At 45.2% G+C, this 13,489-nt stretch overlaps 1 protein-coding gene across 2 annotated transcripts in view; it reads left to right on the forward strand.

Annotated features, from left to right (window-relative positions):
* Nucleotides 1–13,489, forward strand: part of ITIH5 (inter-alpha-trypsin inhibitor heavy chain 5) — a 134,511-nt gene that overhangs the window by 82,403 nt on the left and 38,619 nt on the right. The window contains exons 1-2 of one of the 2 annotated variants that reach the window (XM_068670080.1): nt 6,169–6,392; nt 9,967–10,011. In XM_068670080.1, coding sequence (XP_068526181.1) covers nt 6,273–6,392; nt 9,967–10,011 — 165 coding nt within the window. In that variant the 5' untranslated portion in view covers nt 6,169–6,272. Of the gene's footprint in view, nt 1–6,168; nt 6,393–9,966; nt 10,012–13,489 lie in introns of those variants that run through there. The other variant, XM_068670079.1, reaches the window with a different exon arrangement.

The raw sequence follows: 13,489 nt of genomic DNA on the forward strand, positions 1-13,489 counted from the left end.
GGTGTCCGAGCAAGGGTTATCCAAACAGTGTCTTCGCTCGCCTCTGCCCTCGATAACAGCTCTGGCTTGGATAGGCTCACTTCTTGCTTTTGTAGGTCCCCATTGATGTTTGGCTAATTTCCTGCTAGGCACAGACCTTGGGGCACTCAAAACTTTGAAGGATCAAAGCAAGAACTCACTCCCAGCCTGTTTGTTTATAGTAAATGAGGTGGAGGCTGGTTCGCAGAGCGATGGAGGCAGCGATATTGTGCTTCTTGAAGGGCCCTCCCACCCGGCCACCTCACAGTGGTGGGCAGAAACCTTTGGGCTGGATCCTGACCCAAACAAATACCCTTTTTCCTCTCCAACTGGGAAAGGATCATAGCTGGTGGTGGGATAGCTCTATTTTCTTGAAATTAGTCACGTGAAAGCATCTGATGATGATTTTCAAAGGCATGCTGTAAGGCTCCTGGGTGATTTTCAAACTGTTTAGGTCTCCCTGCCTCTTTGGTACTCAAAGAAATAGGATTAAAGTAAGCCAGCGAGGCAAAAGCGAGAAAGAAGTGAGGAAGCAGGTTTCTGGCAAAATAAGCTGGGGTACCACTTGCAGTCTTCTGGGAAGAAAAAATTGCAGATATCTGAGCAATTTCAATGGAAAAGATTGAATCACTATGTGGATCCAGCAAAAGAATAGCAGACTATAGTATAATATAATATGGAACAGTGTAGCATAGCATAGCATGGTATATCTAACATATTCTGTCACTTTATCCTATATTATGCTACATTTTGATGTTTCAGTAAAAGATTTCTGCATCACCATCTGCAGATATCACACGTTCTTCCTCCATCTTTTCAACAGATCACTTCTCAGGCTGAGACCTCAAACTAGAGTCAGAGATTCACAAGGAACCCAAGTAGAATAGTGGCTTTTCAACTCGCTGCCATGTACCTGTTGCCAACAGCGGTTAGGAGAGAACATAAACACTGGAGCAAGCTTATCAGGTATTTTTCAAAGACCTTTCCAGTCTCCAGCTATTTGAAGCTATGGTACATCCTGACTAGGAGAGGGTTTCCATTTATTTAGCAATCCTCAATTAATTTATTTTCCATAAATCTGTTGTTTCCTCTGGAGAGATTGGATAAAACTTTTGCATCCGTAGCATCCAGCCAGAAGTTCCACAGCTCAGCTATACATCGCAGAAAGAACCATGGTGTTTTGATCATTTTCATCCTCTTACATAGTAGCTTCATATATACTGTTTCACAGCTGTTATGCTAGAAGAGGAATTGAATTACCAACACTGTTCTACTCTCTCCCAAAATCTTCCAGGCAATCCTGCATATCGAGCTTGGAGATCATATAGTTCATAATTTGCTAGAAAATTTAGGAGCCTCTAGACTGTACCCAGTAGTTTCATAGCACACAGATCTTGTTTCTGCATTGATTCATCCACCATTGGTCCCCACAGCACTTATTTATTACTTCCATCCTAAGCTCTGGTTCAGCTCTCAGATGGTGCATGTACACAGCCTGCAGCTGCTCTGCCTTTATGTCTTTCACAGGCTTTCTGGGCAGAGGAGATCCTCAGCATTAAGACCCCATGCATGCTGCTTCAAATGGGGAGTTCGCTTTTTGTTTTTCTTTTTAGGTAAAAATAACAACATTGGGAAAACAGTGTGACCACTAGATGGCATGAACTGCTCAAATATACCACCCAAAAGAGTCCCAAAAGTTGAAACTTCTCAAGGCAAAGGTACAAAAAATATATGGGAGGAACAAGAGGTGAGGATACTCATGAAGATCCCTGTCCCTTATCTGAGGTGAACTTCCCCAGAATTTAACGGGGAGGACAGGATCTCATGCAGATGTTTTCTGGTATGTGTCGATTGGTTTGCTTCATGACTAGCCCTCCCCATGGCCAGAATTTCTCTGGAAAGAAGTTTTCAAGCACTTGGAGCTACTGCTGGGGAGTTTGTTCCTCAGAATAATTAAATTGTGTTATCTTGGCCTGCAGATGGGGAGGAATACTCATGATTTATGTCTCTTATGAGATAGCCAGTTTTCCCTTCCCAAACTGAATTTCTTCTCTGAAAATTTCCAGTGACCCAGGTAAGAATAGTGTGCCTACAAGGCAGCACATTCGTACAGGGTGCCTGCTGACATCCATCCCCCTACACACCAACCATTCTGGGAAATGCTATGCAGACACATACAATGCATTTTCCTCTTGCTTGGGCTTTTGTCTCTTTGTATTGTCATTCAAAACCACTCAGCAAGCTACCTATCTGCCCAGATGACCTTTTCCGAGTGAGTTCCACAGCAGACTCAGACTCTCCCCGTACTAAAACCCTTTGGCAGAGACTTTATGTTTGTTAGCATATTTAAAGTTTGCATCCTGGATGATTTGCATCAGCTTCTGAAGTTCTGAATTGCTCAGCTGCACCACGGTGCACACAGCTAATGGCAATAGGAGAACAGCAACCATTGGGACCCCAGAAAAGTCCTGCCAGGAGCACAGGCACCTCCCAGATAGTGTCAAAACTGGGGACCATCAGGTCCCAGATGGATGTTTCAGAGGAGATGGATTAGCTTAAGGCTTGAAAGAAAATATTTAATGTAATTCTCCACATTTCATCATAATTAATTTTAACTCTGGACAGTTATCTATGTCTGTGTAATCCTCTGGGACTCTTGCCAATTGCTCGATCAGGTCACTGGCTTTGCTTGCCAATAAATTCCGTGTTTTGTTAATACTTCATTTAGTTTTAGTTCCTAGTTCAGATATTTCTAGTTGGGCGTTTAATGCAGGTGTATCTGTGTAAGGTGGGTGTCTGGTATCCCATTCATCTGCCTAGAAGAATAGAGAACTAGAAACCTTTAATGTATGAATCCATGAAGTCATGACACAGACCTGATGACCAAAATACCCCTGCTAGAAGATGCCAAAGTTTTCTGTAGATTCAGCAACTTCCTACAGGGTTTACTTAACTGTTATAGTGAAAATGAGGAAGACTAGTCCTGTCTGTGAGCCTTGCATGGAAAAATGGAGGGGATGCAGATTATGAGGACAGAGCATCACCAAGGTGCATATGCTTGTATGTCAACATAGAGAGACTCCTTGACATAACACGATCCATCCGAGGTGAAATGTGCATTGAAGCTCACCTGCCAGGTCATGCCTGTCTCATGCACACAGTGTCTGGAGGCAAGCCATGCAGTTTAATTTGGTGAGCTCCCACCCAAAGAACAGCTGCTCATCCTGCTAAGTTGGCAAAAGTCAGCATAAAACATGCCTAATGTGAACAGGCACACATGAGTAATTGCTTATCTCTGTCTCCACAGCATACCCAGGACAGTGCCCGTCGTGTTCCCCCCACCACAAATCAGGAGACTGTATTCCAAGGAGGAGGAAGAGGGGATAATGTGAACAATCAGGACCTCAGGCTTAATATTCACACACCAAACCTAACTACATCCAAAACATGGTTAATAAAACACATCTTGGTCTTATTCAGCTATGTGATATGTCCTTATGTGCCCTTGCTGAGAGCCTGAGTAGAACTGGCTGCTCCTGATCACCTTGGGCATGGCTTTGCTTTTCCCAGCTCATTCTCTCATACCCATTGTTCATCCTATGCCTGCTTTACGACCTTGCTTTGTTCTGAATGTTCTCCTTTCACCAGATGTGCCTAGGATCAACTTTTATTAATACTACAATCTCTTTTCACTGACACCGTATTTAAATCTACTCTGGCCCTTGGTTCTTTACCTATGCAACAGGAGAAGAAGAGTGGCTATAGAAATAAGCTGAATGCCAATTAAGAGGCAAAGAATGATAGCTGGTGTCATGAGTGGTTATTTTCACAAAGGACAACACCTTCCTTTCCTGCTCAGGCACCACTGGGTTTGGCAGGGTAGTTCTGATTTGCTTTCACATGAGTGCCTTTGTTTCTTCTAGGTTTTTCAAAACAGTGGGGAAATCACCCTATCTGTATTGTTTTAAATGCCTGTTTTCAGACATAAACATATGCTGGAGGCCTGCAGGGCTTTTATTCAGCCATGGACCCTGCTCAGTGAAACATGGACAGGGGATGCTTAGGCACATCCCTAATACCAGCAGTGAGGGCACACGATGTCACATCACTCCTGTGTTCAGCTCTTCCATGTCTGTTCTGGACAAGGTATGAAAAAAAAGAAATAATTCAATACCAGCTGAAAATTACCAGTCCAGAGACCCTTGTACCTGCCAGTGGTGGGCTGGTCCCAGAAGGTAAGGGACCGGCCAGGCTTTTGATCCCTTCTTTCCTTCTGTCAAGGCCAGGAGGAGCCTGTGTATGAGCACAGTGGGACTTCATGTTTACTTACTGCTGTGCTATTTGCATATCAATTTGTTAATGGAAAGCTCAGAAGGCTTTAACATTGCTGTCCCTTCCCATTACACTGTCTCTAGCTCCCCTCATTCATTCTGAATGGGGACCAGGGACCTTCCTGCTCATTGATTACACATAATGGATTTGGAGGACTCTCAGAGTGTGTGCTCTCAGAGGATGTATGCTTTCAGATGGGTGTACTTGTGTCACTCCAGAAGGAGAAACTTTTGGGCTCCAGTAGTCCAATGGTGTGTTTGCACCTCCCAACAGGGCTGGAGAGACATTTAAGCACCAGGCTGGCAATATGAACGGTGTCAAGGCTGTGGTACTGTGTCACTCACCGGACTATCACTGTCATGGACTGGAGCTGAAGCAAAACGGCCTCAGTCCCTGATGACCCAGAACTGGAAAATGAAAACACAGTGGTTTAAATCTCGACAGGATGGTGCATGCCATATCTAAAACCAGAAAAAAATAAATAAATCACGGTTTGCTGGAGTTGAGAAGTTACCGCTGGCATAAAAAAATGTAGTAGTAAGTGTGTCTGATTTGGGGTTAGGTTGAGCTCTGCAGATGCAAGCTCCTGAATACCTGAGGATGAGACGTGCCTGGAGATGAGACGTGTCCCATCGGTGCCAGCTGGCACAGATGTGTCTGTGGGGAACAGCTTGGGCAGCCGAGCCGTGGGGATCGCACCCAACAGGCTTGGTGCTGCCAGCCCTGAGAAGCCACCTTCACCCTGGGGCTGGTGGGGTTGGAGAGGGCTGTGCTGCCAGGAAATGAAGGGGGGAGTGGGAGGCTCATCCAAGCTTTGCCCAGCTGAGAATCTGGACAACAAGAGAGAGGGACAAAAGCACGGGTCTGGAGCATGGCGGTGCTGAAGTGAGGCGCGAGGCTGCTGCCATGCTGACAGGGCTCCTGGGGCGCCTGCGGCCACGCAGTGAGGCAGCAGGCAGGGTGCCAAGGAGAGGGTGCGGAGGGAGCCCTGCCCTGCTCCGGGAACCTGGGCCCTGGGGCTGCTTTCACAAACAAACCTGGGATCTCTGCACCAAGGAGGAGGAGGAGGAGGTGTTGCTGCTGCCACAGGCTCAGTGATGTGTGGCTCAGCCCACCTCCAGGCTGCCCTCACCGTGTGCTTCGCCCATACCTCCCTCAGCACCCCACTGTCTGTTCCCTTCAACAGGCATTTGGGGTGGAGGGAGCCTAAAAATCCCTTTAGAGGGGGTGAAAACATACGGTTGTACCCCTCCTGGGTAAACCTTACAGTACATGCTTGGATCGCGCTCCTCAAATGGGCGGCAGGGGGGTGCTCTTTTATACAAACAGTGGCATAAGCCCAGGTTTTTAAATTCAAGGCTGCCTGACATGATGTCTGACCCCACAGGGAGACTTCCCCACAGCCTTTCCAGCTCCCACTTGAGCTGGACACCAGCACCTTAGGCAGGCACCATATGCCAGCAGCCATATTGGGCCCTGCCCCTGTGCTTGGGCACTGCTGCTGAAGGAAATGTCTCTTTAGCCTTCATTCACCCCATGGAGGGCCACCATAGGGCTGGGGTGCTGCTGGCACCAAAAGGACGGGTGGCAGTGCCACAGGGACCTCCAGCTCTGATCCCCTCTGCCTGTGTGCACCGATGGGGCGACATGGGGGCTGAGGGTGGCAGTGAGAGGGGCATGGTGATACTTGGTACCCCAAACTGAGGGGAATTCACTGAAACCCTGCTGACAGTCAGGGAAACCCAGCAGCTGCCCTGAGTGGAAAAGGGGCCGGTCCCAAGCTGGGAAGGAGGAGAAGAGGGTGGGTCAGCTCGCCTCCTGTCAGCCTCCTTGCAGCCCAGTCCTGCAGCAAGGCACACAGCAGCAGCCGCAGGCTTTCCTCTCACCTGTGGGGCAGCCCCAGCCCGGTGCTGCCCCTCGTCATGATCCTTTGGTTATGGCTCTTTTGGGGCTTCTCCATTGCTGTGGGGCAGCCGGACTCGGAGCTGCTGGCGAGGTACCTGGAGGAGAAGCTGATGGCAGACTACAGCGTCATGGAGCAAGTAGGTTTTAAGGCAGTCATTATTTGGGAGCGTCTGGTGGCTTGTGCCTTGTTAATTGTCACGGGTTAATTGAAAGCAGGCAGCCTGAGAGCTATCAGTGTGTGTGTGGAGGGCTGTCAGGTGAAGAAACTCCCTGGACAGCCCCTGTGGTGAGAGAGAACTGACAGCAAGAAAAACGCACTGAATTTGTCACTCGTTTGTGGTCACTTTCTTCAGGGTTTGGTATTAATGCTCACAGCAGTCTGCTAAAACCAAATTTATTTCAGTCGTCTGTGCAACTTGCCAAACTACTGTCCCTGTGGCGTTTTGAGGTGCTGAGCCAGGACAGCACCAGCCCCTGTGCTGCCAAGGGACGCGGTGTTACTGCCCCTGAAGGGTTTCAAAGCCGGCATCCCTATATCTGTGTTAAGTTAAGTGGTCTGCAGGGACAAGGGAGTTAACGCTGTATCCTGGCCTTGTGCCAGTCTGAGTAATTTGGAGTATTTCAGGCTTGGAGGAAGGCTTTTCTGCTCTGTCCTACAGTCGCAGTCTTACCATACTTGATATTTAACTCATGCTGGATTAAACGAACCTCCATGAATTGCAGCTTGTGAAAATGCTTCTTGACCAGAGGAGGAAAAAAATGTTTTCTGCAAGTGAGGACTGTTACATTGTGTCATCAAGTTGCTTAGGTTTTATGGGGAAGTGGGGATGAAAAGGCAATGAACTTTTTGCAAGTTACGAAGAAAGTTCTGGTGGTGGTTTGGGGGGTTAAATGAGACTTTAGAGGGAGGCTGTGGCGTAAAAGATTGAGCTTCACATCTGTAATCACATCTTTCAGGTCGTGCATATCCTGGATGACTTAGGGTAAGTCACTTAGGGCATTACGCAGTTCTCTAAATTTGATCAGATCCGAGAGGCTCTGTAGTACCAGAGACACCCATGTGGGGCTGACAGATATGATGCAGGATCTGTGGAAGAACTGTGCCATGCTGGATGCCTGTAGGATACCCTAGAGTGTATAAAACATTACTAGATGCCTGTATTTGGCACCTTTTGGCTTGCAATAAATAGGAAGACTGAGACTCTTCATACGTTATCTACACTTGTCTTAGAGTTAGTCATTCAGTTGCTCATCCCACCCATGCTAGCATGGGAAGAATTTATTTCCAAAGTGCCCCTTGCTCTCCACTGCAAGGACCTCAGTAACTTTATTGCTTATCCTAATTACTGCAAACACATATCCCTTCTTGGGGAATTCAGCCACAAGCCAACAGCTGGTCTTGCACACCCAGCTGTTCAAGTGGTAGACAATATTTCCACCACTGTTCTGCCAGTGGAGTGGTATCTGGAAGCATTTGTTCATATGCTCATGGGGAAAATCAATTGAGAAGCTCAAGAAACTGGCTCACGGTGTTGAAATAATCTGGCTGACTTTGCTTGAGTTAAAGGAGCATGATTTCACAGGAGCTACGTTGATGGCAGATCAGTGGCAGCAGTAACTTTCAACAGAAAAACAGTGATGTATAAATAGAGGTGGTCCCCCAGTCCTCTGGGACAACTGGATCCAGAAGAGGACATCATTCTGTCATCACTGAACACACAAGCCACGTTAACCAGAGGCAGGTGCTTCCCCTAGATCAACAAATTACATCCATATAACAAATCTCCAGCTAATTCTGGAGAGCCTGTAAGGCTGTATTTAACTGTAATATCCCGGGAGGACCTTCCTGCACAAACGTCAGCACACGCAGGTTTTTGGTATTTCCAATGACAGTGGATTACGTGGCTTATTCAGTGGTTGACCACTCTGCTGAGGTAGGTGACAAGGTTGCTGGTTATTACCATTGCACTAGAGGCAGTTTTGGTGTGTGCTTGGGGAAGATAAAACCAATAGCCAATAGCCAAATTACCAGTGTCATTGATTAGTCATTATAACCATTGTGGTTAAAAACTGTACAGGATGACAGGTGGATTTGTTCCAAAATGTAATCCTTTAGGAAAAAAGTGCTGAGGAGCACTTATCTTATCCCTGCCACAGCTCCAAGCAGGATTATCTTCATGGCCATTTGTCTGTCTTGTTCTGAAGACCCTACAGTGCTGGAGACTCTGCAGTCTCTCACAGCAGGCTCCAGAGGTGCTTTACTTGTCTGAAATGACATACCCAGACAGAAAGTTTCTTTGGCAATTTAAACTGCAGAGGATTCCTCTCCTCTCCTCTCCTCTCCTCTCCTCTCCTCTCCTCTCCTCTCCTCTCCTCTCCTCTCCTCTCCTCTCCTCTCCTCTCCTCTCCTCTCCTCTCCTCTCCTCTCCTCTCCTCTCCTCTCCTCTCCTCTCCTCTCCTCTCCTCTCCTCTCCTCTCCTCTCCTCTCCTCTCCTCTCCTCTCCTCTCCTCTCCTCTCCTCTCCTCTCCTCTCCTCTCCTCTCCTCTCCTCTCCTCTCCTCTCCTCTCCTCTCCTCTCCTCTCCTCTCCTCTCCTCTCCTCTCCTCTCCTCTCCTCTCCTCTCCTCTCCTCTCCTCTCCTCTCCTCTCCTCTCCTCTCCTCCTCCTCTCCTCTCCTCTCCGAATTTCCTAAGGGAGCTGCTTTTCTTAGGTTCTAATTTTACAATAAGTTGGCTAAAATGATAAAGAAAATATATAAGGATTCTGACAGAGGAGACCTTAATTTCTCTCCTGGGCTTTTCTGAGCTTTGTTGCATAAACAGGCATAAAATCATGTCTTTGGCAAGGAATGCTATTTTTCTGAGTGCAAACCAACAAGGGCAAATCAGGTAAAAAATTATCATTGCATTCCTCTGCTCTCTGGAGTTTCACTGACATTTAAAAAAGTCACTTGGCTTCCTTCATTGTTCCTCATTGACAAGAGACTTGTACTCTCTGTTTTGAGGAGGGATTGCATTTGGATGTGTTGCTAAGCCAGGACCTGTTGTTGTGAATGTTGATAAAATGAGGGCAATTGTGTTGTCACAGGTAAAAACCACTTTTTTTCATAATAAAACCCCCAAGTTTGGACTGGGAAATGGGCTTTGGCTTTTACCTGATGGTTTAGGTGGGCTGAGAATGACATTTGACAAGCAATCTAACTACTGCAGGTAGTTTGATCTCTTCTGATTAATTTGACAAACCTGTCGAGATGCTAAGGCAGAAGGTCCTTCCCTTCCTAATAGAGACTAGGGGATGTGGACTGGGGAATTTCTTCTAGTAAAACTAGCTTTTTATCCCTGCAGACCATTTAGCAGACCTCATAATGTGATAATTCCCTAGGAAGCTGTAACAGAACATGCTCAAGGCTGAAGACACAACACCCAAAGACAGGGCTAAGGGCTGATGTCCCTGCCTTCGAGCAGAGGTCTCTGAACAAATAGCACTTGCAAAGCACACAGAACCTTCCTGCCTGCGAGAGCTGCATTCCACTGCTGAGCTTTGATGAATGGGCCTGTTAATATAGAAGAGATTTAGGTTTTAGTTTTAACCAGAGGAACATTTGAACCTGGCCATGGGTGATCAGTCACACAAGCCCATGTCTGGATTTAAACAAATGACAAGTCTTTCTCTAAGTTGAACAGGCTCCATTAACTTCCTTTACTTTCTGCAGGTTGTACGTCGTGTCCCGAGACAGACCAGATTTTTGCAGAGGCTGGTATGTATCACACTCTGTCTTTATTTTACCTCATGAGAATTACACTTCCTCTGTGTGTATGTATGTGTGTGCATCCCTGTGCCCAGAAGTAAACTGTGTTAGTGAACAATGGTAGGATGAGAATATAGGGGAAAAAAATCGTTGTTTTGATCAATACAACATGTGCAGGTTCTTCTGAAGCTTCCCAATCCGTATTCTTGACCACAAATTTGGAGAGAACCTCTAATATTATCATCCTCAACCATGCGATGAGCATGAGCCTGCTGAAATCTCATTGAATTTCAAGAGAAAGGGGGAGATAGTTTTGAAATTTGAAGACCTCTGTTGTTCTCTGTTAATGCAGAGGCCAGAGTTTATTAAGAATGGAAGAAAACAGAGGAGACATCATCCTCTTTTTGGTAGGGGAACCTAAGCTTTAAGATGTATGCCTTCAGTTGTGAGATATACAGAAAATTTGTGAGATCTGGCTGTATTGTTGCACTGAGACTTGCATGGCTTAGATCAAAACTTCAGCTAAAGAGGTAACCAGTGAAACTGATGTTCATGGCCAGCTATTTTTCTGGCTTCTCTGAGATACAGACGCTTCTCAAATGAGAACTGGAGGAACTCATTTCACACACTGAGCAGTCATCACATTATTATCTTCTGGCCCCTTTGATCCTTGGCAGATGCGAACCAGCAGCCTAGAGGAGAGTAACTCTCAGTCACATTATCAGTTTATTACTTCTAATCTGACATGCGGTCAGTTTATTTTGATGAAAACAACTGATAGAGGTAAAAACATGGAGTGAATTTCATTTATCTTCAGCTCTTTTCTGTCTCTCCAAACATTCACTGTAAACAAACGTCAAATCATTTGTTTGGCAGGAAATGTTCAGCTCTCACTTCATCATAATTACCAGGACACCTTCAAAAAGCCTCCAGCCAATGTTTCCCATACCAGTGTGCTAATCTGCTGGCTTGGCATTCCCTAGCTTTATTTTTAATAGGCATAATAAATCGCAGCAATAATAATATTAAACAAATGGTTTGTTATTATTATTTTTTCCTTTGTGCTGTCTCTCATCTTCTGAAGGCCTTCATAAAAAGTGGAGAAAACAAACAGGCATTTGCACAGCTGTAAGTCAGAGCATCAAGCACTAAAGGATTGTGCAAGAGCTCCAGGGAACGCGCGAGAGTTGCAGACTGGAACTTGGGCTGCCCGCCAAGCCCGACCTAGCAACCTGTTTGGAAACTGCTTCTGCCCCCACCGTTTATATTTTCTGTATACAAGGAATAGCAGATCCCTTCCAGGGCCGGGAGGATGAATCAGCTCTTTCATCCTCTGTTGTATGTGATGCCCTTGTGTAGTGTTTGCTATCTCCAGCAGCAACATCTACCCATCAGGAGGAGGGAGAAATTATGTATGTCTTTTTTTTTCTTCTTTTTTTCTTTTTTTTTCCATTTGTTTTTGCCATTCCTGAGGATATTAGAGCTGGATCTTATTCTGAGGGATAGGGAGATGCGTCAGAGATCAGTTGAAATCAGCAGATAATAGAGTCAGCAAAAGAAAACTCTTAAGGGATGTGGTTCTTCATGAAATATCATTAAGCTGTGGAATTCCTCACTACTGGGTGTTATTTGTGCTAAAGTTTACATGGATTCAGAAAACAGCTGTATAAAGTTATAGAAGAACAATCCTCTGAGATTTTGTAAACACAAAAATACCACGCTTAGTGTAGGAGTTCTTTCAGCTGCAAATTAGTGAAAAATAAGAGACTGTTCTTGGGTGGTAGCAGCGAAGATTGGTCTGATTTTACACTCTTCTCTGAGCATGTTCTATTGATATCTGCCAGTGATAGGCTATGGGGTTAGGATTACTTTTGTTCTGACCCAATACAACCATTCGTATGTTCTCGTCTGAACAAGAGCAAATCCATATCCTCTGTTTGCAAGGAAATGCTGAAAATGGTAGTGGGTGCAGGACATTTGGAACCAAGGAATTCGCTGTATTTTCAGGTTTTCTCTTTTACTTCTGCAGTTAAATCCTCTATAACACTTATTAGGCCACAGGCAATTAGCTCATTATATCTGGAAACGTGCCTACAATGCTCCACATCAAAACTCCCAATTCTCTCCACTTTCAGGAGAATGAAACTGAAAATCCCAGCCCATGTATGAGGGAAAGTCCTAAGATCCTAAGAACAGCATAGTCTAGTCCCAGTCACCACCAACTGAGTAAAAGTGACTTGTGACCTAAGGGTCTATGGTTAGTAGATATATTCTTGTGTAGATCTGTCTTGCTGTCTGCAATTAGTGAAGTGAATCATGCTCAAAAAGTGCTGATTTTAGCCACTGTGCTCCATGGGAGCTGAGCCTGTGCTGAGCAGGGTGTACGTAGACACAGAGCACGTCACTTGTTCTCCAGCTGTTAAAGATATCTGTCATGATTAGGTTCATTTGAGACACATTTTTGAGAGGCTTTTCAAGCCTTGAAGGTGTAGAGGCTTTATTTCTAAGTCTGTTGATTTGTGTTTGTTTCTAGTGGATCCTCATTCTTCCATTTGCCTGGAATTCACTAGCCCAGCAGCTTCTTGGATGCTTGCTTACTGCTGTTCTGATGCCATCAGCTACTGCAGAAATGTTTCTGTTTCATACTTTCTCATGCAAACAATTGCTCCCTTTGTTAAGCCAATTGGCAAAATTGTTTGTGTTTGGAAAAAAAGGCTGGTAATGCAGTTGAAGAGCATGTTCTTGTCTTCACAAGTCTCTTGTGGCTGTAGCTTTTTATCATACTCGGTAGGAATAGATTCTCAATGTATTTGGTTTAGCAAAGTTGGTGAGTATTTGCAATGTCTTTTACTCTTTATCTCCCTTCTGCTTTTGAAGAACAGTCTTTGACTGTTTAAGGCAAAAAATAGTTTATTTTTAAAAGGCTGCTTATAGTTAAATATAAAGTTTTCCAGGAAGAAATCTGTTCAGTTCCATGGAGACATTGCTGTCAAAAATCACGTTACAGAAATGCTGCAACCCAGAAACTGTGCACAAAAACACATTCCCAAGAAGCAGAAATTGGCTTTCAACTTCCATTGCTACATCATGTGTCATTCATTGCAGTCTGCTGGAAGGAATCCAACATGGCCTAAAAGGCCTAAAATATTTTGTTAGTCATGTCACAGTGTCAGTGTTTCTTATTAAGTCTCTTCCATCCATTGGCTAAGACCTCCAGAATGAGTTCTCAGCAGAGGAGGACTCAACCAGCTCCATTGACAGCAGTTTTTCTGTTTACAAAACTTAGTGATCTGATTGTGTGAGTTTTAAGATGCTGCTCCATGCACAGTGATCTCAGTCCTTCAAGAGGTTTTTACATCTGCTCTTGTGCACAGTCAGTTTCTCTGACATCAGTTATGGACCCTATGGGGAGATATTTTGGACTTCTCTTCCTGGCCATAAGGGACTAATCCTCATTGTCCCAAATGTCCAGAGTTGGAGGGTGCAA

Source organism: Anas acuta, chromosome 1, assembly GCF_963932015.1.
Source record: "Anas acuta chromosome 1, bAnaAcu1.1, whole genome shotgun sequence".
NCBI lineage: Eukaryota > Metazoa > Chordata > Aves > Anseriformes > Anatidae > Anas > Anas acuta.